General features: G+C 41.9%; 5 protein-coding genes across 8 annotated transcripts; 4 read left to right on the plus strand and 1 right to left on the minus strand.

Moving 5' to 3' along the window:
* Positions 1-1,664: 1,664 nt before the first annotated feature.
* Positions 1,665-2,480, minus strand: Polr1d (RNA polymerase I and III subunit D). Its single transcript, XM_064129970.1, has 3 exons — positions 2,321-2,480; positions 2,153-2,253; positions 1,665-2,055 (listed from the first exon to the last, which is right to left on the minus strand). The coding sequence occupies exons 1-3, from the start codon at positions 2,336-2,338 to the stop codon at positions 1,854-1,856; spliced, it is 321 nt and encodes a 106-aa protein (XP_063986040.1). The 5' UTR covers positions 2,339-2,480; the 3' UTR covers positions 1,665-1,853.
* Positions 2,481-2,758: 278 nt separating this feature from the next.
* LOC135167037 (uncharacterized) lies at positions 2,759-4,373 on the plus strand. The gene has a single exon (XM_064129885.1). The coding sequence runs from the start codon at positions 3,010-3,012 to the stop codon at positions 4,327-4,329; it is 1,320 nt and encodes a 439-aa protein (XP_063985955.1). The 5' UTR covers positions 2,759-3,009; the 3' UTR covers positions 4,330-4,373.
* Positions 4,374-6,077: 1,704 nt separating this feature from the next.
* Positions 6,078-17,147, plus strand: LOC135166743 (dedicator of cytokinesis protein 1). 4 transcript variants are annotated; one of them, XM_064129301.1, is made up of 12 exons: positions 6,078-6,484; positions 7,014-7,255; positions 7,678-9,656; positions 9,887-10,268; positions 11,073-11,171; positions 11,346-11,536; positions 11,625-12,005; positions 12,363-13,493; positions 13,594-14,233; positions 14,580-14,692; positions 14,826-14,951; positions 15,379-17,147. In XM_064129301.1, the coding sequence occupies exons 1-12, from the start codon at positions 6,448-6,450 to the stop codon at positions 16,049-16,051; spliced, it is 5,994 nt and encodes a 1,997-aa protein (XP_063985371.1). In that variant the 5' UTR covers positions 6,078-6,447; the 3' UTR covers positions 16,052-17,147. The 4 variants fall into 4 exon arrangements, with proteins under 4 accessions (XP_063985371.1, XP_063985379.1, XP_063985387.1 ...); XM_064129325.1 differs by having other exon boundaries at positions 6,480-6,601; XM_064129309.1 differs by lacking the exon at positions 11,073-11,171 and having other exon boundaries at positions 6,079-6,484.
* Positions 17,148-17,402: 255 nt separating this feature from the next.
* Positions 17,403-21,910, plus strand: LOC135167133 (coiled-coil domain-containing protein 142). The gene is made up of 13 exons (XM_064129996.1): positions 17,403-17,652; positions 17,782-18,020; positions 18,120-18,258; positions 18,330-18,478; positions 18,659-18,873; positions 18,934-19,125; positions 19,394-19,533; positions 19,620-19,904; positions 20,064-20,180; positions 20,317-20,473; positions 20,535-20,652; positions 20,820-21,001; positions 21,302-21,910. Exons 1-13 carry the CDS (start codon positions 17,473-17,475, stop codon positions 21,439-21,441), a joined length of 2,253 nt encoding a protein of 750 aa, XP_063986066.1. The 5' UTR covers positions 17,403-17,472; the 3' UTR covers positions 21,442-21,910.
* Positions 21,911-22,078: 168 nt separating this feature from the next.
* Cd (cardinal) lies at positions 22,079-25,613 on the plus strand. Its single transcript, XM_064129669.1, has 4 exons — positions 22,079-22,471; positions 22,838-23,819; positions 23,901-25,005; positions 25,090-25,613. The coding sequence occupies exons 1-4, from the start codon at positions 22,338-22,340 to the stop codon at positions 25,260-25,262; spliced, it is 2,394 nt and encodes a 797-aa protein (XP_063985739.1). The 5' UTR covers positions 22,079-22,337; the 3' UTR covers positions 25,263-25,613.
* Positions 25,614-25,659: the final 46 nt, after the last annotated feature.

Genomic DNA, 25,659 nt, shown 5'->3' on the forward strand with positions numbered 1-25,659 from the left:
ACTGGCCTATCTCATCCACAACTACTTAAAATCTATCCAGAAATCAATCTAATCACTATTTCAAATCTATCCCGAGTTCTCTCTGCGCAACCTCATTCCCTAACTTATCACCTCCCACTCATTCTCAACGTTCCTATCAAAGAGGACTAAAGTAGAGGCTCAGTTCTGAGGTTTGAATGACGCCAGTGGCATCCTAGTACCTCACCCCAGGAGAGGCAGGGCGCCACACGCAACGCTGGAGTCCTGGAGTATCCCCGTCAGCCGACTCAACAGTTCCTCAGTAGCAAGTAGCAATCCCATTCTCAGAGGGACTGGTTAAAAACGGATGTGTAGTCCTCTGCCTCACCGAAATGTTTTTTTCCCATTGAAATTAGGTAACATTAGGATGAGCAGAAAGGAGAATATGAGGATGCCTCATTTAAAATTAAAGAGATTGGGAAGACGTCATTCCAAACCCAACTACAGTTTCGGTCTACTATTTTTTTTTATCAATTGCAGATAATTCTTAATCCCTATCTTACTACACAAAATTCTCATTTTTATAGTTTCTTTGAAATCGCGAATCAAGAAACCATTCGATTGTTCTGTCAAAAAGTTTTAAAAAAATTTGCAGACACCCCAGCAATCCTCTTTAGTCAGCGCCATCAAAAGTTTGAAGAAGAGGAAAACATAAATAATACATTGTTGACATTTATTCTGTGGACTGCTTCCTATTGTTGCATTCTAAGTAGTTATGGAAGATAGAGTACGGTGAAGTTGTTCTAACATCTTCCTCTCAAAAAATCGTCGCCGATAAACTCGTAGTTGATCCAATTAATAATTTTTTTATTTATCGGCAGAATGACGGACGCTGCTCCAGCCGCTCGTGGTGGTTTCCGTGGGGGATTTGGTAATCGGGGAGGGTCAGGTGACCGTGGAGGTCGAGGAGGCCGTGGACGTGGTCGTGGAAAGGAGAACCAGACTGAATGAATTCCAGTAACCAAGCTCGGGCCCTTGGTCAAAGATAAAAAGATCAACTTCCTACAGGACATTAATCTCTTCTCCCTCCCGCAGTGTCCCATGCAAGGTCACGGGCAAATGTGGGTCCGTCCAAGTGCGTTTGATCCCAGCCCCCAGGGGAACTGGTATTGTTTGAGCTTTAGTACCCAAGAAACTTCTCCGAATGGCTGGTATTGAGGATTGTTACACATCAGCACGTGGTTCTACCTGTACACTTGGTAATTTGGCAAAAGCCACGTTCGCTGGAATCGCCAAGACCTATGCCTACCTCACCCCAGACTTATGGAAGGACATGCCTCTGTCTGAAGCCCCCTATCAGGATCATGCTGACTGGTTATTGAAGACTCATAAGCCTATTACTGGAAAACGAACTGCTGAGGTTGTTTAAGATGTTTCTGAATAAATTGACGCTGAAGACCACTTTTTTCTATCATGTTTGGACATTTTTATCCCTAATTCTGTTCCATAATGGAGGAGTAAAAAAAATGATTTTTTTAATAAAAAAAAACGAATATTAATAGAAATAAAAAACTATGTTTGAAGACAGAATCGAGCCTGTTCTCTCAGCTTCAAAGAGACAAGTAAAGTTGCTTGTGATTTTTCGTAAAAAGTTAGTTCTTATAGACACTGAGTTGTCAATAGAAGCTTCTATAAATAACAACGACTTTTATATTAAAAAAGTAACAGCTATATTTGATGTGAAGTGTACAATATATATTCTCTACTTAAATTTCATTAAATTACGCAAATTCCATGTTTTAACAAATGAAAAAAATTGAGCATTTGGCTCCAATTCTCCAGATGATTATTCTCTTATGTTTTTAACGAAAAGAAGCTTATGTACCGATTAGTTTTCATTCCGTCGAGGTTGACGTTTGTTGAAATGCCTCCCAGGCTCGAGTGAATGTCTTAGTCGTGTGATCACACAGTTTCTCGACGTCCTGCAGCCCTTGTCTCAGTGCATCCACAGCCCTTCCTCGCTTCATCTGTATCCTGAAGTGCATCTTCGCCTCCGAGGGGTGAGGCACTGTATAACCACAAAATTGTACGTCTGGGCTGCAAGTAAACGTCAGGACACCGATTCATATATAATTAAACGATTTCACCATGAACGGTTTTTCCTCAACAATTAATATTTTATAAATGAACTCACTATTGCGAGATGACAGATCGCAGCACGTTTCCCAACGTGTGACCCTCATCGTTAAATACAAATGTACGGGATTTTTCTCCAGTCGCCTCGTCACCTGCAATCTGATCACACGAGGGTGTAATTATCATTATAATGAGAAATTATTTATTTTTTGTTTCTTATACTCACTGCTGCCAATCGTCCCATGGTTTTGTTTATTTATTGAAGAACTAACTTCGATTGTAAATTAGAACTCACGGAAAGCATAAACAAGCACATGTGTTTCCCGTCACAGCGGTCACGTGATTATAATTGTGTTCGGCGGGAGCGGCAGTGGCGCCACCGGAGATTTGAAAGTTCCGGTTGCCCCCGATAGAAGGGGAAGCGGGGAATTTTTTGAATAATCTCATATAGGCAGATTCCAAATCCACCTTTCGAAGCCATTTAAAAGCAATTAGTTTAAAATTTTCCGAAGGAGCTCTTCCTCATCACATGAAATAAAACAAGAGGGTCTTCGAAATTATATGAAAACGCCTGTTGATTATCTCTAATTGGATAATCTCCAAAATCCTAAAATAATGAAAACGAATATTCTCGAGTCATCCTCTCTTCCCCTTCAATTATCAAAATGAAAATCAAACAAAAGAAAGCTGTTAAAATTAGTTTATAAGTTCCTTCAGACGTATCAGGAAAACGCCAAAATTCTAGTAAAATGTCTTCAGCCGCTTAAAAATTCCAGCTTCATTAAACTAAATCCCCTAAAAGCAAAACATGTGTAATTAAAAATTCGTAATATTTTCTATAAATCACTGTGCCGAATTTCCACTGTAAGAAGTATGTACAAAATTATTTAACGGATCATCTTGTGAGCTCTCACCATGGCGGATCGAGCTGCTGCGCAGCGGGGTCGCCGGCCCGTCGACCCCCGGCCCCGAAAGACGAGGTGTCAGCTCCTGCGTGAGGCGAAAAATGTGGCTGTGGTTCTGCCGGAGGCGAAACCCACCACCCCGGCCCCTCGCCAGAGCCTTGCCAAAACTGCCCCAAAGCCGCGACCCCCTAGGCGTGTGGCATTCGACAAACCGAAAGCGACGAAAGGGATGTTGGCCCGTCAGGCCGCGGCTCAGGCGAAGATCCTTGAGGCTAATCGTAAGCAAGCGGCCTTGGAAGCGGCTACTGCTCGCCGGCGTCCAATACCAAGAGGTCGTCCAGCTGGCCGCCGACCTCCGGCTGCCAGACAAGAGCAAGCGCACGCTGCCGCCGCCGAAGTCCTGGAGGAGAGTCGCCATCTAGCCAGAGCGGGAAATGCTGAGGTGATTCAAGCGGTGCCGGTGGGCGACGGTGACATAGGAGCGATAATCATTCCACCGGGTGTCATAAGCGAGGAGCAGACGACGATAGTGGAGATAGTCCCACCTGAGGACTTGGACCACGAGGGCCCTGTGAGACGCGGGGAGGGCAACTTGAATCACTCGATTGAGATCATCCGCGAGAATCTAAGCAATCAGGACGCCGCGGAAGCAGCAGCTGTTCAGGAGAAGCTGGATGAATTCCAACAAGCGAGACGAGACTTTATAATGGAGTTGGCAAGTGTCACAGTTCCCGGAATTGATCCCGATCTTGAGATTCTCGACGTGGACAGACTGCCCCTGGAGGAGTTTGAGCAGAATATTCTTCCCTCGCCGAGAAGACGGCTTCACAGGATTCCAGATGATGACGACGAAGTGTTTCATCTGAAGTACGGACGCAATCATCCGGCAATCATCGCCGCTAGAGAATTCAGGGAGCGAAAGGAGCAGGAGAAGAGGATTGATGAGCGCTTCTTAAGGGCAGCGGAAGAGGAGGCATTCGATCTTGACGCCCCTCTTTATGAGCAGATCATGGACGCCGATATCTCGTTTGAAGAGGACGAGGAGGGAATGGCGATGCCGTGCAAATCAAGGGTCAAGGCGCCGATGCCCAGAAGCAAAGCGAGAAAAGGATTGGCGCGAGATGCCATGTTCTATCCCCATTCGACTATTAAAGATGATGTTGAGGAGCTGGAGAGGTTCTTCAACATCGATAAGTATCCACCCATTCCTAAATGCGGACCACCACCGGGGAGACAGCACCTCAATCCAGATCTGTGGGAACTCGATGATCCTTGGTACAGGGAACCAACGCAACCTGATGTACCTGACCTCATTGAATTTTCGAACTAATTTTTTTGATGATTTTTTTGGGTATTAAAATGACTAGATGTGGAGAGGTTTTGTGTTGATTTCATTTGCGTTTTTGGGGGCGTCTCTGTAATAATAATTTGTAGGATGCCAGCAAATGAAAGGCCTCGGTTGCAACTTTTGCCGAGAACCTGCAGCTGGCCATCGCCCGAAGGCTTTCAACCAAGTAAACTATTTGCTTTATTTTTTAGAGAATGCTCAACGGACGTTGAAATAAGTTGAAATAACCGGGAACTATGCCGACAAAACTAAGCTGTTGGCTTTATACGAATTAAAATTACATTACAGAGCACCGGAAATTAACTTATAAATACATTTTCCTGTTTTCGCTTTTAGTCTGGAGAAATTAATGCCTCATATTGACTCATTAGGGCATCGCCTGCTGTGTCCGAACTCGTGGAATTTTTCTAAATGTTTTTCGAATCATTCAGAACTGTTGGACACGAATTGCTGCTGCATACTTCCATGTTATTCTTTGATAGAAAGACTTTTTCCAGAAATCGGTTGAACAAAACTTCCTCCTCGTTGTATTTCAGATTTATTTCAATCCAAAATAGTACACATTTTTAGCGGACGTCACCTTCTGATCATAATTACGATTAATTCACAGATCCATGCTTCAGTTCTACTCTTTTATGACATCATAATAAACAGATTCATTACTCATTGCCTTTTTCTGTCGATTCCAACCTCTGGGGCAGGCCTCACAGCATCCGCAGGGGTCTTTAACTCTTCTCTTATCTCTTTTCTCCCGAGTATTATCACCACCAGACTGACGAGCGGACGCGTCAGTGCGTCTGATAAGGTGATTCTACAATTGTTTAAATAAAGACTCAAGTCAGGTTCTGATCTGGCTTTCTCCCCCCAAACTATACCTGACGACAAATTTGTCGGGCGGTTATCGTAGGTTCATTCAACCTCATCTGCGACGGTGGCTTCGAGAGCCTCCAGACCTGCGTAAAAGTCTCTTCGTAATAAATCACAAAACCACGAAGAGTTTATTAGCAATTCGAGAAGTTATGGTGCCAGAAATGCAGTATAAAGTCGTTTAAAAATTCAAATTATAGGAGAATGGTTTGCAGGATTATTAAAAGAATTTTCCAAATTTAACAAAAGATACACATGAAGAAATGTCCGAGGATAATTTAGTTCTTTCAATGTATAATCAATTAATTAAGATATCCTGCGGTGTTAACACTAATGAACCAATTCTTTGATTAATATTTTGAGGCTTTCCTAAAATCATCTGTCACTCCTTTAACCCCTCAAAAGTGACAAAACACCAAGCCCCCTCTCCCCAATCTTCTCATAACCGGTAAAATCTCCAACCAAGAAATCCAAAAAATACAAACACGATTCATCAGCTGATCCTCATGTCTGCAGCTCATCAGATCGTTCTCATTTCCATCGATAAAAATAAAGTCAGTGCACCTCTCGTCCTTCCCAGTCATCCTCTCAGGAATCATGCTCGGAAATCATGTCGAAAAATCCAACAAATCATGCTCAATTAGTCTTAATAAACGGAATTTTCGTTCGAAGGTCGACGAAAAAAAATGTGACTAAGAATTTTTCAATAAGACATTCATAACCATTTATGTGTGGTTACAAACTACCGCATGCTACTGATGTGACGCATCGATGCCATTGCCAATGTTCAGCAATGACAGCTAACTCATGACACACACCAACAGACATGACACGCCTTATTGTTTAGCAATGAAGGAGGCACGCGTGTCGGGATGTGATGAGTTTTCCGTTTCTTTTGAAAAATACAAAGAGACACTCAGTGCAACGATAAGTTGTTATCCCCCACACGCGTTGGGCCCCTCCAGTCCCACGTCAATGAACAACGGTGTGTGTGTATGTGTGAAAGTTTAACAGTGTTGGTGTAGAGTACGTTTAAGCATTTTTTATACCTCGAAGGCACTCGGTACCAAATGCTCGAGACAGCACTACGAGCGTCCACTTTTTAGTCTGATTATAGCTGTTTAGATGCACGAAATTAATGAAAATATTTTTGCTCAAACAGTTAGATTAATTAACGGTGTTGGGGTGGTCGAGGGTTTGAGGTTAGATGAGGTGGCATAGGTGATTGTGACAATGGTGTGGAAAGAATCCAGCCAGTATCTAGCCGTGGGTGAGTGCATTGAGATTAGAAGGGTATATATAGGTTAATGATGAGGAGAATGAATCTGTGGTGGATCGTGAGTGTGTTGTTCGACATCCTGGGTGGTGTCTCAAGGGGAAGTCTTTGGTAGGTGATGGGTTCAGGGATGAGGGTGATGAAGGGTTTCTGGAGGGGGGGCTTTTAGGAGTTGGGGGGACTATCGCTTGTGGAGATGATAATTGAGAGGATGACAAGCATTTGGGAGGCTTTGGAGGGGCGGTAATGATGCTCCTGAGGTGGGAGATTCAGTGTTTATTGAGGTGGATTATGTTTTTCTGCTAGATAGGAGATTTATAAAAATGGGGAGGGGATTATGGAGAGGATCCTGATGGATTTTATGTTATTTCTCATCGAATTAAAGTTATAACTTGGTTTTCAGAGTAATCCAGACGAATCTTTCGACATCCTGACAATAATTTCGGTGTTTTTTATGATATTTTGTCCAAATGTTGATCTCTGATTTGCGACAGCCATGAATTTTTGTCACTTTATTCAACAGCTATATACAACTATCGGCAAGATGGTCCACACCGGCTGCAGCTTCTGGTGGGTGATGTTGTACAGATACTGGAAGAAACTGATGATTGGTACTACGGTTGTGCAAAGTACAAGGGAGCCAGGGGGATATTCCCCAAGTCCTATGCACACATTCTTCCTCAATCGAGTAACATGGAAGCCCTAATGCACGAGATAACGAGTGTATTGAGGGAATGGGGTCACCACTGGAAACATTTATACGTGGTAAATATTGTTGATAGTTCAGTAATACTCCCTCATCCTCTTCCTCATTAACTCAGTAACGAAGTCAGAGTAGATATTTTCATCGGATTGGCACAGATTATGTTTACATCATTTTTTGACCGATTCTACTAAAGAATTCTACATTCTCCTATCTTATTAAAAAATTTCTCCCATAGAAACTTTTCGATGTAATTGTTTTAAATTTTTTCCCGTAGTGCTACCACAATAATATCCAATACCGAATTTTTACTTGTTGAACTGGCGATCAGGTAAATAATCTGACGAGTACAACGAGACTTTCAAGATGAATCAGACTATTTCTCTCAAACTTTCCTACAAATAAACAAATGTGCCAAGTTTCGCAGAAAAATCCCTCACATAATTTTTTTTCCTGTTCGTGACCTCTTTATAACGCTGTCCAGACGAACTCCGAGAACTTCAAGCTGGTCCGCCAGCAGATGCTGGAGCTCCTCGACAACAGATCAAAAATTCTGAGTGGCACCCTGACTGTAGATGAGCTGAAAGACATGAAACGCTTGGCAACCGCTCGAATCGACACGGGAAACCAACTTCTCGGTCTCGACATGGTGGTCCGCGACGATCACGGTGATATCCTACACCCAGAAGACACCAGTACAATCCAGCTCTACTACCATCACAAAACAGCTGCCGAGAGAATCCGTAGAGCCGCCACTGATACTAAAAAAAAATTGACGAAGCTCCAGGTCCCTGTTTACTCCCATATCTTCTTCGTCAGTGTCCGAAACTTCGTCTGCAAGATGTCTGAGGATGTGGAGCTCCTCCTGACACTCTACGACGGCCGGGAGTGCCGTGCAATCACCGAGAACTACGTAGTCTCTTGGAGCAAGGAGGGCTTGGCTAGAGACATCGATCAACTCCACAATCTTCGAGTGCTCTTCACAGATCTTGGCTCGAGGGACCTCTCCAGGGACAAAGTCTACCTCGTCTGCTACGTTATCCGAGTCGGTGGGATGGAGGCGAAGGAGATAGATCACAGGAGATCATCAATCGTTCAGCAAACAAATCATAAGAATAAATCCAGTGTTGACAACATGAGAAGACCCTTTGGAGTCGCTGCCATGGATATAACTCTTTACATAACAGGAAAACTTGAGGGTGATGTTGAACACCATCACTTCATTCCGTTCGTCCACTGTGAAAAAGAAAGTCTAGACGGCACCCTTCGTCGAATCCTAGCACAAAAAGAAACTGGGACCCTGAAGAGCTCCTCTACTGGTGGCAATGGAGTTCCAGTGGGAGGGCAAGGGCTTTGGGCAAGCCTCAAACTCCTCAGAGGTGACACCAAACAAGTTCGCGACGAGTATCCCCACTTGGTGTTGGGTAACGTAGCCATAGCCAGAAAGATGGGTTTCCCTGAGGTGATCCTCCCTGGTGACGTCAGAAACGATCTCTACCTCACCCTCGTCTCCGGGGAATTCAGCAAAGGCTCAAAATCTACAGATAAAAATGTGGAGGTAACGGTGAAGGTCTGCAATGACCAGGGCCTTCCCATTCCTGGTGTGATGACTCTCGGTGGAGGTGCTCCCTCGATAAATGAGTATCACAGTGTCATATATTATCACGAGGATAAGCCACGCTGGTGTGAGACCTTCAAGATAGCCGTACCTATAGAGGAATTCAAACAAGCTCACTTGAAATTCACATTCAAGCATCGCAGTTCTAACGAGGCCAAGGACAAATCGGAAAAGCCATTTGCGTTGAGTTACGTGCGTCTTATGCAGCGTAATGGAACGACCCTGCAAGACACACAGCATGAATTGCTAGTATACAAGATAGATAATAAGAAGTACGAGGAGAATGACATATCGTACTTTAAGCTGCCATCAACTCGCGCCGAATTAGTTGAATTAAGTACTGAGAAGAAGCCAGGAATTGGGTCCCTGAGTCTTTCCTCCAAGGACAGTTTTTCGCTGTCGAGTAATGTCTGCTCCACGAAGTTGACCCAGAACGTTGATCTGCTGGGTCTTCTCAACTGGTCCAGCAAACCCACGGACCTCAAGGAGTCTTTGGCGGCGTTGATGAAGGTCGGAGGAGAGGAAGTTGTTAAGTTCCTGCAGGATGTGCTTGATGCCCTGTTTAATATTCTTATGAGCAACTCTGACTGTGATTATTACGATGATATGGTGTTCGAGTGTATTTTGTATATCATTGGTCTTGTTTCGGACCGAAAGTATCAGCACTTTCAACCCGTTTTGAATCTGTATATATCGGAGAGCTTTTCGGCTACTCTGGCGTACATAAAGTTGATTGCTGTGCTGAGGAAGAGGATCGATGGGGCCAGCTCTCAGTCTAATGACGGACAAGGAATGGAGAGGGATATTTTGCTGAAGACTATGAAGAGTCTGCAGTATTGTATGAGGTTGGTCACTACAATTTGAGGTTTTTAAATTGCAAACGGAGTATTTAATGAACACATCGTCTCAATGTCAAATCCTCACTAGGAGTTTTCTCTCTCTGATTCTGAATCAAAGAGCTGATAATCGGTCTTGATAAGCTCGTGAAATTATTTAATTTGTTTATAATCTTTTGATTGTACTTTTCTTTTTCTTTCCATTGTATGTTCTCTAATTCCTACGTCAATTTCCATAGATTTATTGTGAGATCGAGAATGTTGTTTACTGAGCTGGGACAGAATGAAGAGGAATTCTCACAGACTTTAACTGATTTGTTGAAGTCCATCGTCGATCTTATGAGACACGAGACAGATGCGACACTCCTGGTGCAGGGGGCTTGTTTGAAGTTCTTTCCCACGACTATTCCCCATTTGTTACTTGTGTACAGTGGCAAACAATTGAGTGTCATCCTGACAGAGTTAGTTACGACGCTACCACCTGGGAGGCTGACTAAACAAAAGATGATGACTGTTAATGATATTGTTCATAGTCCCCTCTTTCTGAATGTTGATTGCCGAGGAATTCTTCTCCCCAAGATCACGGTTCTTGTCAGGGATCTGCTCGCCGCCAAGGAGGAGGTGAGAACGATTGATGTCCCTCAGTTGATGGGATTTTAAATATTTTTTTATATCTTTTTCTTTTTGAGTTTATGCCGTTATTAACATTTTTTTGCATTCAGTCAGTAGTAATTAATCGCATGTATTTCTGCTGGTACTTTCGTTATTCGAGCGCACGTTATGCACGATTTCAGTGATACTGGGGTGACGATTTATGGAGGACAATGTGAGGGTGGTGAAGAAGAGATGATTTTAAAGTATGTAGAGTGCGGTCTGGGAGAATTTCAAAAAATCAAGAAACTGATTAATTTTAGTAAATACATTCTTTGAAAATCTTCAAAACCAAGTAGAAAATTAGCGATCGCGATTATTTTATGTTTTTTTTTATGTACCAAGGAATGGATTGATATAGAATCATCAAATTCTTGACTTTTTCATTCTCCCCGATGATGCCATACAATCTTAATGTATTCAGGTTGAAAACTTTCATCGTCATGAAAGTTTCATGGGTAATTACTCTGTAATTTAAATTTACGCCATCGTAGTCTCATGTTTTTGTTTTTTGGATATCTTTTCAAATGCTAAAAATGGTGAAAATTCAGAAAAATTTCAATCTATGCTCAATTTATAAATTACGCCGAAATATCTAAAGTTTTTGTAAGATTTATAAAATTGAGGAAAGAAAATATCAATTTATCCCTCTTCACCACTTCCTTTCAGACCTAGACATAGACAAAATGACATTAACATTTCTTGGGGATTATGTTTGTTGTACATTATTTTTTTATGGTTTGGTTTGGTTTTGGTGTAATCGGCGTATTAAAGGGACTGTCAAGTACGCCTGGAAAAAGTGTGGCTAAGGTAGCTAGACTCCTTGGTGAGAATCGGCATCGACTGAATCAACATCGAGGCTATTCTGAGGAGGTATTATTCCTGATGGTGATGTAGTATCTACACAAATCGCATTGGCTCATTTTTTTCATTCATTTCGTTTCACTTTTTCCATTCTTTTGATTTTTTTATTTAGTTAGCTATTTAATTATTTTATTCTCCAACTTGAGATGGAATTTTTCTTAAATGAGTGAATTCAATTCACAGGTAGAGTTGTGCGTCAAGATATTATCGGATATTCTCGAACTCACATTCAGGAAGGACGTGGGATCCACTATCTCAGATGTCAAGGAAATCATGATGACGGCATTGAGGACGGTTATACAAACTGTTATTCCCATGGATAGGGAGAATCCATTGGTGGGAAATTTAGTGTCTGTGATGCTTTCGATATTCAGGTAAAATTAACAGGCGAATTTTGAAGATTTGTGGGGAGTGGGGATTATTGTCGAAATTTGCATAATCTTATTCAAAATCATTTCGCAGACAAATGACTCCACATCACTACGAGATCTACACTAATCACTTCGCAACGCCATTCGATCTTCTGGACTTTCTAATGGAGATTCTTCAAGTCTTCAAGGACCTAGTTTCAACCCCTGTCTTTCCTCCGGACTGGAGTGAGATGATAATGTTGCAAAACAGCGTCATCCTGAAATGCCTTCGTTTCTTCTCCGGCACCATCCGAGATTACTATTTCAAGAATTTTGAGCATCAAGCCTGGTCCAACTTCTTTCACTGTGCAATAGCCTTTCTGACTCAGTCCCCCCTCCAACTTGAGAACTTCACCCCCTCAAAACGCAACCGCATCGTGTCCCGCTATAACGACATGCGTCGAGAGACGGCCTTTGAGATTCGCTCAATGTGGTTCGTGGAATATTTCATTAATATTTGCTCATAATTTTGTTTTCTTTTGATTATTCTAATAATGATATCACTTTAAGCACTAATGATCCAATTATGTATGGTAATCAAAAAAGAATATTTTACCTAAAAAATCACGCAATAGCTGACATAAAACTATATAGCATCAACGATAAGATAGAGTCCAACTGAGTTAGATGAAAATAGTTAACGATTAAGATCTAGTTAATTATCTGAAATTCTAAATTTAATGTCTGGAGACTATTCATTCAACTATTCAATCGAGGGTTCAGCGTCTCCGATTTAAAATTAAATTGAATTCTTAGGCTACATTTTTTGAATCTCATTGAATCATTACAGGTTCAACCTGGGTCTCCACAAGATCCTCTTCGTTCCCGGTCTCGTCGGTCCTATCCTCGAGATGACTCTCATTCCCGAATCAGAGCTTCGAAAAGCCACAATTCCCATCTTCTTCGATATGATGCAGTGCGAATTTTATACTTCTCGTATCACTGAGGGCTATGGAGACACAAAACGCGAGCCAAAACACATGAGGGGTAATTTCAACGACTACGAGAACGAGATGATTGCTCAGTTGGATATACTGGTAGAGGGTGGAAGGGGTGACGAGCGGTTCTGCTCGCTATGGAATAAAGTCATGAGTGAACTGTGCGAGGGTCACGCACAGTTGAGAGACCAGGGACTCAGGTTCGTGGAGACGGTTGCGAATCTCATGGATCGATTGCTTCAATATCGAGACATCATTCATTCCGAGTGTCAGGAGCACCGCATGATGTGCACAGTGAATCTCTTGGAATTTTACTCAGACATTAATCGCAAGGAGATGTACATCAGGTATGTCAACAAGTTGTGTGAGCTTCACTTGGAGTGTGACAATTACACAGAAGCGGCGTACACTCTGAGGCTCCATTCCCAGCTGTTGGATTGGAGTGATCAGGCCCTTCCTCCTCTCCTCCGCTCGAGTCGGTATCCAACCTGCAATACACACAGAGAACTGAAGGAGGCACTCTACAACGATATGATTGATTACTTCGATAAAGGAAAGATGTGGGAATGTGCACTGGGTGTGTGCAAAGAGCTCGTCGCCCAGTACGAAGAGGAGACGTATGATTATCTTCAGTTGTCAGTCTTGCTGATACGAATGGCCAAATTCTACGACGCAATTGTCAAGCAATTCAGGCCGGAGCCTGAATACTTCAGGGTCGCCTACTACGGACGGGGACATCCGCCGTTCTTGCAGAACAAGGTGTTCATCTACAGGGGAAAAGAGTACGAGAAACTCTATGATTTCAGCTCGAGGACGTTGAGCCAGTTGGCGAATGGTAAAAAAATGAATAGACTGTCTCCACCAACTGATGATATCATGCAGTCCAACAACCAATATGTGCAAATTAATATGGTGGAACCGGTGATGGATGAGAAGAGACATCGGCTCAGTGGAAAACCCGTCACTGCAGAAGCTGTTTTGAGGTATCAAATTTGGTTAAATAGTCAATCATAATTTTATTTCAATTGACTTTTTCTATTAATTTTTATTGCTATGGAAACATCTTAATTTGTATGGTCGCAGGTATCACAGAGTCAATGATGTTCAGAAATTCAGATTCTCTCGTCCAGCTCCCAGGAGAGACACCTTATCGATCCAGAGCCAGGGCAGTTTGGAGAAAGAAAATTCAGATGGAAGCAATCGTGATTCTAAAGCCAGTAGTAATAGTAACAACGAGTTTGCTTCACTTTGGCTGGAGAGAACAGTATTATCCACGAGTCATCCACTTCCCGGTGTGCTCAGGTGGTTTCCAGTCGTATCTAGTGATACGTATTTCGTTAGTCCTCTGAGGAATGCCATAGAAACGATGGAGGCTACCAATACTGCACTCAGGGATCTTATTATAGCGCACAAGTCAGATCCGAGCCTTGCTTTGAATCCCTTTAGCATGAAGCTTAATGGAATTCTCGATCCTGCAGTGATGGGGGGCATTGATAATTATGAGAAAGCTTTTCTCAATGAGGCGTATAAGGATACACATCCGCAGGAGAGTGCGGATTTACTCAAGTTGGAGAGCTTGATTGCTGAACAAATTCCCTTGCTCGGTGTGGGAGTCCAGCTGCATAAAACGAGGGCTCCGGTGGAGCTTGCACCCTTTCATCAGAGACTGGAGCAGTGCTTTGCATCTATGAAGACACAGGTGGAGGCTAAATATGGGAAAAGGGTAAGCAAATGATTTTTTTAGAGAGAGAAGAAAAATATTAAATATGTTGCCCGAGAATGAGATGAGGCGATTGAGTAATTCGACGCCTCGTAGAAATGTTTGAGCCCCTTCAAAATTTTTTTTACAAAAACTAGGCCTTTTGGAAAACTTCATAAGTCTCAATCAATTTTTATCAAATTTTCTTTCATTAAAATTTAAGATTGTAATCAGCATCTTTTCAGGAAAAAAGATTTGGCTCAATTCATATGATCAACTATTTAATTCATAGTCACTTCAGAATTTAGATTATAATATCCCACCTATTTCGCTCAATTCATCCTCGAAGTGATTTTAATTGATTTTATAGACGTGTGATCTGCAAATTGAAGCTATGACTCAGTCAGTAACCATGAGAAAGCATCCGCACAGAGGGGACTCCCATAGGCTATCAGACAGCACCAGCATCATAAGCACATCTGAGTAAGTGAATAATCATCACCCATTCCTCATATCATTTCTCATTATTTTTGGTGAATTTTCCTGGATGAGATAACAGTCGGGTTATCCACTAAATCCCTCATGTCGCTTTTTTATTTACCATTTTGTGATTTAGTTCCGGTGTGCGGTCCAGAGTATCTTCCCTAACGAGATCACAAGTTGCGACGCTCAAGTCATTTGCAACATTCAATTTTAACAACAGTACAAATAACGCGGGTGTACAAAACGTCACTCTAACCAGGTAAAATGATAAATCTGAGAAAACGAAACGAATGGAATATTCTCCAGTGGCTTGTGAATGAAACTCTACGCCCGACTTTTTCATCTCTATTTTACTCACCTTATTACCATTTCATCATCATTTTATCATCATTGTTGGCGTGTTGATAAATGTCTCATAATCATCAATAACTATAAATTAAATAACATTTCATTTCTATTTTTTAATATTTTTAATTTGCATTCGTAAAATAGTATTTCTCCCTCGGGTGGCTCCTGATGAACGGATAGAGCGATTCGCAAATTAATTCCAAGTATTTGTGGTTGAAAAAAGTGCCGAGATAATGCGATCATTGCATGAATTTTTTTCATTCCGAATTCCACAAATCCATGAATTCCAAACTCACCAATAATCGCCTAATAATCAAAAATCAATTTCTCTTTTTCAGAAACAGTTCAGTGCGGTCTCACATACTTTCCTCAACTTCCCTCCACAAAGCGCTGGGCGCAGCGGGTACAGGAACAAGTAAAAAAAAGGACTCGAAACGAAGGAACTCGAGGAAATCAGATGCAACGATTGGTAAAGATCTGAAGGAATCGACATCGCAATGGTACACAACGCCAGAAGTGTCGACAAGCCCCCCAGTGACATCCCCCATTCTATCAGCATCATCACCTGTGACAACACCCCCAGTATTCGAGCTTCGACAGGAGCTCACCCCCTCTCGTCCCCTGCGCTCTGAAGTAGAGAAGGAGCGCAGGATAAGCAGCAGATGGTCCAGCCAATCGCAGTCGTATTATCTGAGAAATTTAAATGGTCAGGACGATATCAGAAAGAATAGAGACAGCGTGGGAACAACTGACAGTACCGCCTCTGAGGATGATCCCCCACCACCTCTGCCATTGAAGATGAGAGAAGCTGATTATTGCAGTCTCCCTCAGGAGAACTCGATGCCCCCCTCGTGCGACAGCAACGACAACGACCCTGAGGATTATGATCAGGGCTTCATCGAGAGCCCCGTCAAGCCACCCACTCCACCCCCCAAACCTAAACGACCACTCAAGCATAAAATTAAGCATGTTGATGAGGATAGTATCATGCAAGACTCATCAACCGCCTGACAATTAGAATTATTAATGTTTTTGGATAAATTTTTATGGGACATTTATTGCCATTTGACACGTGTTTTTATACGTAACTTTTACATAACTTGAAAGTAATCGTTCATTAGGTAACGGCGATGTGCCATTACGTATTAACAATGTACTTTATTTTTGTACAATTGCCTTTCATTGTTCTCTACGTGCTCTAATCCGAGTTATTCAGAGGGAAAAAATTACCTTTTTTACTTGTCTTATGCAGTTCCGTTATTCTGAATATTAAAAAAAATCATTGTTACATTTTTTTAATAATAAATCTTTTCGTGGTACGTTTCTACTGTTGGTGAAAGCATTTTTAATATGTGAAAGTAGAATCTTTCAGCATTTTCTTGTCAATTTTCTAATTATCAATAGAGAATTCAGATATTGTTTTTGCTCAGATTGTTATCCACATATTTTGGAGGTTACGGAAAATTCTGAGAGAATTCGCGAAGAATGAAAAGACATTGATTTAATAATACATCATAATTTTTTCTCTCTGCATACTAACGTCATCTTTTAGATGTAAATAATGATGATTATTACCGTCCGGTGGTTATTTGATGTTACGCACAAGAGTAAATAATTCCGATATGATATTTTGAATCGAATGAACTTAATGATACATGTCAATGTGCTACGTGATGATGACAATTGAACTTCTTTTCAATAATGATGAATGAACATTAGATGGAGTTAAGAAAACGCAATACTGAGATACTTTCAAGGCCTTTTAGTGGAATAAAATACGAATGGTAGACCGTTGTACATTGTTTCGATTGGTGGTGACATTGATTTATTAATTTATTAGACTAATGACAACATTAACTATGAGTTTATAAGCTCAAGCCAAAGAATGCGTAATGATTTTACAGAGAAAATTTATATGATTATAGAATAATTTTATATAACTTATTTGCTAGAAAAATTGGATTGTTGTGGTAGATATTTCCATTTTTGGATTAACTGTAGTGCCATTACCCTGAACAAACATTAACTTTGATTTCATCAGTAGTGAAAATGTTATTGTATTATTGTATTATTTTTTGGGACCAATTAAATTTTATATGTTCATTAACATGCGATTTCACTTTTGTATTGTTACACGAGAAAAATAAAAATCCTGATCGAGCACTTTTCTTGTCAAGAGACAATTGGATGGCACATTCTGCTCTTGTTCTGGGGGATTTTATATTTTAATTTTCCATTTTAAATATATTTATTAATGTTGGGAGATTTACTTCTCTTGATTTATTGCTATTTGACTTTTGTACCATTACAAGTGCCGAATAAAATTTTTTTTCACCGTTGTCCAGTGTCTCCTTGACGACGAGGTAACAGTTTGACGCATTCTGCGGTGGTTTTCAGGTGCTTTGTGATTATTGAAAATTTATTTGTTGACGATGGAAGGGTCGGGTAATTATCGAGGGAATATTGTCAAGTGGCTGCCGTTTATGAGCTCTGATCTCGAGAGCTGGTTCAATCACATTGTCACTCTTCACGAGGCGATGGATAAGTGCGCGAGAGATATCGCCATGATCATTGAGGATGTCCAGGGATCAATGAGTATATCCGACAAAGAAGTATGACTATCATCCTGTTCTTCACATTTTATTCCGGTTCTCACGAATAACAATTTCAATAAATAACTAAACAAATCATCTACTCATTATCATTCAAAGCCGATCATTTCCCTGGGGATGTTCTCTTAGGTGTTTCTGCGTCAGCAAACGAAGCAATTGGGAACACTCGTGCAGACTTACTCGTCGATCTGGTCGGACAAGAAGCAATTAGCCATTGCGAATCAGGTGTACAAATATAAGATTGAATATCTGTCGTCAAGGGTGAAACGTTCCCTCAATATTGTTGCAAAATTTTGCAGAAATTTAATTTTCGAAATTATCGTGGATTGCTGTAAAGACGAGGGAAACTTTACCAGACTTCTTTTTGGGTTCGTATGAGCGCACCGCCTCGGGTGCGATAAGAAATTTTTTATGTAATAATTCAAGAACATTACATTAGCAGTATATATTCATTCATCATCTTGCAGGCTCATTCAGTCATACAATGACGCATTAGACCTAGACTGCAATGTCTCCTCAGAATCGACTTCCGTGAACATTTACTCTAACGACTGTCCGTCGATGCTGGAGCCGCTAAAAAAGATCTCCATTACTCGAATTTTACAAGTAATATCACATATACAGAATGTTCTAAATTATTATTTCCCACCAGCTTCCCTGATTTTTTTTGCTGATAGGTTTTAGCGAAAAATAAAGCTGAAGAAAATTGCCACGAACTCATCGATTGCCTCTTGATGAACTATCAACCGCGGAGTGAAGAGAACTTAAAATCCTCTCAATCCTGGGATGTAGAAATGTCCGAGAATTCGAGCATCGAGATATATCGGTAATTTCGAGGAAATCGATTTTATTAAAGTCCCCAAACATCATATGTTATGGTGATAAAATAAGTAGCAGATACTTCCCATTAATATTTCATTATTTATCATTTATCTATCCCCAAAAATTCATGCAAAATAAAGTGGGAAAGTACCTACACAAGTGTCTTTTCTTGCGAATAAATTAGCGCTTTAACAAAACACATGACTCCACCTGGAGATCCCCCAGCTGCAACTGAGGAAAATATCGCCGACCAAACAGAACCGACGTCTTCAGGGAACATCGAAAGTATAGAAAGCCTCGTCGATAATCAGACTCTCCAAGTTGATAAACTCATGGATGCGATAAGAGACGTCTACCCGCAGCTATTCGGCCTTGAGAACATCAAATACGACTGTCGAGGTAATACCCTCAGCCTTTTTTCTTTCTATTTTCATTGAAAAATATAACAGGATTTCATAGGTGAGACTAAGGTGAGGAGGAGTGCATTGACACGGCTCTCGGATTACTACCAGCACGTCGCCTGGGCCGCGATATCCGGTATATTGGATCATGTTGTACTGTGGTGGTCCCCCGAGGGTCTCGCTGCTCGTCACAGCCAAGGGGCGCATCATCTCAAAGACTGGTTACGTCGATTCATCCAGACGAATGAGAGTAAAATGCATTTTCACAGTTGTCAAATACCTAAAAGAACCCCAAAAATTCCGTATATTACGCACCAAGTGCTAATTTTATTTTTTTTTTTGTTATATATTATTCAGTTTCGATTGTAGGATTTGAATAGAAAAAATGATTTAGTGCAAATTAGTCAAATTCCAGTAATATTTCTTAACGAATTCCAACCCAACCAATTTTTACTACATTTTCGTTACTCACATAATCACGGAAAATTAATTTGCTGACTCTTTATGCATATCAACAGTTTCTTCAAGTGTCAGACCAGCACTATTGAACCTCTGTGATGCTCTGGGCTGTCACGTCACTGCCACTGGTTGGGATGAGCTCTTCAGATTGGCGTACATCGCGTCCTTCGAATGCTCCTCGAAGCCCTTTTCCTCCGAGGTTTCTGTTTCACCTCATAATGTCAAAACGTTCTCAAAGTCATTGGCAATAATTTACTGACAATTATGATGTTCTCTTCTCCAAAGGGTACGGACACGGGTCAGATGTTTGCTGAATTATTCCAGTTGCTGGTAACCCTCAGCAATGAATGCGAAATTGGGGGTGAATGGGTCGTTGGAGCTCCTCTGGTGGAGCTACCTCTGTCAGAGCAAATAATTGTCCTTCACAGATTGGATCATTCCGTTCACACTATGCGACTGTGGGCCATTCAGGAGTCGAAATTAATCGCTCACACTTGGGACCTGGAGACTTTTTTTCTGCTTGTCAAGGGGGATCTCGTCGCTTGCATCGACGAATTGTCATACCTCAAGGTATGCAACGTCTTCAAGCTGACCACTTTCAATATTTCAGCATATTATTTATTTAAAGCACTTCTATCGCTGTTGCATATATCAATAGGATCAGGAAATCAGGAGGAAGTTGAATCGAAATCCCTCAGAGTTCTCCAATAATTCAGAGTCGTTTTTCAGCTCAGTGATCATACTTCTGCTCTGTCCATCAACGCCACCAGTGTTGAAGTCTACGTTTGTGCAAAGATGAGAGCAAAAATAGTATCGGAAGTCAATGCAAATATTCAATTACTCAAAGTGAGTTGATATTCAAATCGAGTCCTTCACGAGTTCGATCAATCCTATGAGATTGACTAAGCAGTGAACAATTAATTTTCGGGCTAGAGATGCCGAATTGAGATGTGCCACAGTACAAAACATTGACTGATTTCAGGAGACACCGATCAAATGTATCAATACTCTCGCTACAATTTGTCGCGTTGTCAGTTTAGCAAATTTACACATGTGCTTCCCGATTTCGAAGTATTGGAGACGAAACAGTAGTGCTGTTGTCGCTGTTGGACCCACACCCTATGTGGAGACATACCTTCGTGAGGTTTTAATAATTTGATAAAATTAATGATAATTCTCATGATCATTTCGTTTTTGTAGAACGGGTTCTACTGCCAGTTCTGGAAGTGATCGAAGACCACGAGGTTTCTAATATGGTGTTGAAGATCATGTGTGAAGCCTGGCTCGACTACATTTACCTCCATCGCATAAAATTCTCGTAATTATTACTGGAAATGAGCATTTCAATTGAATAAGTAAATGAGTAAATATTACTATAAATGCTTTCCAAATGCAAAAAGTAAATTTAGGGGGGAAGAATGGGGTTTTCAAGTGTGTAGTGAAGTGGTAAACGACAATTAAAAATTATCTCTTTTCTAATTCAAGTGAATTTGGAGCTCTACAACTTTTAACAGACTTTGCTCACGTTTCCCGCTGGGTCACGGATTGCCCCATAATCTCCCAAACGGTCAAAGGACACTTGTTAAAGAACGAACTTCTGCGCCGATGTGAGGGGGTCGGGAGACTGCTGTTGAGGCATCCTGGAGAGGCAATCGCGATGCAGAAGCGTAAGTATAATCCATTCTTCTACTGTCAACACTGTCCAAGTGCTTTAGCTGTCCGACGTCTTGTAAACTTTTTCTGCTTGTTTTTGGCCCCTACTTCCCGGACATTGTAACATTCATCAGTCATTTGAATAGTGCAAATGGGAAGTTATTCATAAAGAACAAATTCTTGAAAAATAATAATTCTCCACAGAATAAATTGCCAGATTTTCTCATAACATTTGGCATGAAAAATACTGAATGTATCTTGGCCTGTAATTAACTCCCAACAATTTCTAATAAAATGTACAATCCACTCGACAGAATCAAGAACAAATGAAAACGGATCCCCACAATCCCTAGGACTGGAACGAATGCCAGCGGAGATGTACGTTCCTAATCAGCAGCAGTGGCTCGAGCTTAGAGCTTCAAAGTCTTATAAACTCTACTGCTGCACCGATTAACGACTTTTGCGGCCTAGGGACAGCCCTTGAAGCCTGAAAAGGTGAAGAAGCCCTTCATCCTCCTCGTCGGCTGGACTTCCGACATCAACTTCCCCTATTTCTCTTCTCTCTTCATCTGAATTAAATTTTCAAATATATTCTAGTTCGTTGTATCTTGCAGCAATTGATATTGTATCAGATTCTCATGAAAATTACATAAATGATGAATACGTGTTTTCTCAAACGTGTTGTCTTGACTTGATTCAATGAGACTCCCCTGTACATGAGAGAGAGTAAATCCACCGCAAAATTGAAACACGATATGCTCACGTTTCAGATGCCCTTCTTGGTTTTACTTATGCAAGAGTACCAGTCCATAACATTTGACGCCATTACTAGTTCAATAGTTTCGATTTTTATCGATAATATTTCTCGTCATCATCCATCATTCCCATGCATTTATTCTTATTCGTGGAGAAAAATGGAAAAAAGTGGCCTAGTAATAATAAAAATTTATCTTTCAACTACAAATGATCTAGTGACTTGGAAATTTTGTTTTAATCTATTCGACGAACAATGTTTTGTGACACACCTGTGATTCACGAACCCGTATAGTAATGTTTTCATTTCGGTGTGAGAGAACTAGACATCACATTAATTCTATCAAAATTGCATTCATGCTCCATTGAAACTCCATCAGAATTTAATATAAAACAAATATTTCATATGAATATGTAAATTACTAATACAAATGACGAGCACTCAAGGCTGACACTACCCTAATAATCCTTACCGCGAACAGGGGGCAGGGAGGGGTGGAGAGTGGAAAGGGTTCGCGACTCGATTCGGTCAACGCTCTTGGTCAGTCCCTTAGCGGCATTGAACGAGACTGGATCAGATCCCTTGAATCTACGAAAATGCCACTCGTAACTGAAAGAACATCTTTAACGAGAACCTCAGACCCACCGACATACGTTCAATACGCGGGGATGGTGAGGGCCAGAAGATCGCGAGTTCGACAGTTTCAGTGCTGTGTTTGTGCTATTTTATTGTGAGCATCTATCATTAAATTACCGCACCCCTGTCTCGAAATATGTTTATATATAATAATAAAATAATAGAATAACTATTTCGAAAAGGAAAACGTCGTATCTATTTTTTGGATGATTTATCAAATTGCAAATATAATTTCGTTGTCAAACTACTGTAGCTGCCAGCACCATTGAAATTTCTCTCCGTGAAGTAGATAATTTCACCGTCATTTGGTGAACGAAGTTCTAGACAAGGGTAGCGATATCTGTAAATTATAACTACTATTAAATTTTGACATAATTATCATTTCAAATATTCGAATTATTGAATTTTTAAATTAATAAAATTGACGATTATAACAGAATAAGCTCCGTATGAGTTTCAGGTCACTCCTCGTGATGGCCCTCATCATGTCCATCAGCTACGAGCTCACCCCGAAGACTCCCGAGCTAAACGAGCTGAATATCCCAAGCGAATCCCCAACATCTACTCCCAACGTGACGACTCTACTGCAACTAGCATCTCCACTCGCTCCAGCACCATCTCTTCCCGACCAGCACTTCAAAGCCAGTGAACCAACGAATGATCCAATGACGCTAACCCAGCAGGAATGGTCAGAAGCTGCGAAGATCGGACGAGAAGCGATCAAGGATCGTCTGAAAGCCAACGAAATAGCGACCAGCTTCCAACCAGGAGAAATGTCCCCGAATATTCGCCACAGTTACGCTGTCAGTACGGGACCAACAGCTGGCAGATTAGCCCTCGCCGGCGTAGGCGAAGTGGCTGCTAGCAGACACATAGAATCATCCAGGAGAGCAACAGGTCGTCAATCAGCTTTTGGAGCTTATTTCGATGGGAAATGGTCTGGTGCTCCAACGTGTGTTGAGAACGATGAAAATGTCAAGTGCAATTGGACCCAGAAGTATCGCAATATCAATGGAACGTGTAATTACCCTGGGAACAGGGGTGCGGCGTTTACGGCATTCAGGAGAGCCTTACCTCCAGCGTATTCTGATGGAATAGAGGCTCCGAGGCGGGGAAAATCGCCGAAAGGATTGCCCTCTCCCCGAGAGGTCTCACTGAGGGTTCACGGACCCTCACCCAGCTCCAACCCTTCCTTCACAGTGATGCTGGCTGTCTTCGGACAGTTCATCGATCACGACATGACCGCCACTGCCAATGGGAGAGGGAAGAATGACAGCACTTTGGCTTGTTGTCCACCCAGCAAGGGACATCCTGAATGCTTTCCCGTTGATATTGGACCTGGAGACCCTGCTTATGATTTCGCGGGGAAGACGTGCATGGAGTTCGTGAGGTCCTCACCTGCTGCACAATGCCAGATCGGACCGAGACAGCAATTGAATCAGGTTGGTGGAATTCATTTATTTGCAACTCTGCAGGATCACGGGACATCCTTAATATTCCACTCCTAAACTCTCCTTCCCCAGGTAACCGGATTTATCGACGGCTCAGTGATATACGGCTCCGACGACACAACCGCCAGTTCCCTCCGAGACTTCAGAGGTGGAAAGCTCCGGATGTTCAAGACTCCAGACGGTAGGTTCCTCCTCCCTCGGAGTACCGACCCCAACGACGGTTGCAACCGTCCCAAGGAACGCTCACGGGGTCGCTACTGCTTTGCCTCCGGTGATGCCCGAGCAAACGAGAATCTCCACCTCACGACTATGCACATCATCTGGGCACGTCACCACAACGCCATAGCAGAGCGTCTCTCGAAGGAGAACCCTTCATGGGACGACGAGAAGCTCTACCAAGAGAGCAAGCGAATCGTCGGAAGCCAGCTCCAACACATAACGTACAACGAGTTCCTTCCACTGGTTCTCGGGGAAACGAACGTCGCCCGGAGAGGACTGACGCCCCTGAGAGGTGGAAAACATCGAGAGGTCGATGACGAACGTCCGAACCCCGCGATTGCGAATAATTTCGCAACGTCTGCGTTTCGATTCGCCCACTCTCTTCTTCCGGGGCTCATGAAGACCACAGACGCGCAAAATGGAACTGAAGACTACATAGAACTCCACAGAATGCTGTTCAATCCGTACAGTTTGTACTCGCGACGAGGAGTCGAGAGCTCAGTCATGTCAGCAACTTCCAACAACATTCAGAGGACGTCTCCCCACGTGACGTCGGAGCTGACGAGGCACTTGTTCGAGGATCCGGTGGATCGGAACGAGGAGAACAAGCCGAGAATGCCTTGTGGACTTGATCTTGTGTCCTTAAACATCCAGAGGGGACGGGATCACGGCCTGCCAGGGTACACTAGCTGGAGGGAGTACTGTAATCTCACAAGACCCGAGAATTTTCAGGATTTAGAGGGAATTATGAATTCGGAGACCCTGGGGGAGATTCAGAAGATTTATGGAGACGTGGACGACGTGGATTTGTACACAGGTGCTCTCGCCGAGAAGACGACTCAGGATGGAATTGTTGGACCGACGTTCAGTTGCCTCATTGGAGATCAGTTCCAGAGGCTGCAGAGGGGAGACGGGTTCTGGTATGAGAATAGGGAACAGCCTTATCCGTTCACTGAAGGTAGAGTTGACCACCAATTTTCCTGATAAATGTTTTGTTATACGATTGACAGCGTTATTGTTGCAATGTTTTCTGCTGTCACAGATCAATTGAAGGAGATCAGGAAAACCACCCTCGCAAGGTTAATTTGCGATTGTTCAGACAGTATCGATAAAATTCAACCGCAAGTCATGAAATCCGTCGATACCAGCAATCCGATCACCTCTTGTAACGACATCCCCATGACGAATTTAAACCTCTGGAAGGAGACTATGTGATCTCGTTGTACTGATGTATGTAATTTTTGAGAAGAGAGAATTGATATAATAAATGAGATTTGGTACTTTTCCTTCACATGAAGCCGTTCATTGTGGAATTAGAATGGAATAGGGAGGATCCATTTAGCTTCATCTTCCTCAATGAGGTTTCGACCCTCGAAATCTATGTTGTCAGTAAATGAATAATGAAAACTCGTCAAATAAAATTTTGTACTTCTCAAAGACCTCCATAAATAAAATATTTTGATAAATTAGTATAAGTCTCTTCCCTTCGAATATGTTTTGATACAAAAATGTCTTACTTTATCACGGCTGTCGTGTACTCTCATGAATCTACCGGTCTTTCGTCTTCCATTCCACTGCTCACCACTACGAAAAAAATTAGAGGTTATGTCAA

Source organism: Diachasmimorpha longicaudata, chromosome 1 (assembly GCF_034640455.1).
Source record: "Diachasmimorpha longicaudata isolate KC_UGA_2023 chromosome 1, iyDiaLong2, whole genome shotgun sequence".
Taxonomy (NCBI): Eukaryota; Metazoa; Arthropoda; class Insecta; order Hymenoptera; family Braconidae; genus Diachasmimorpha; species Diachasmimorpha longicaudata.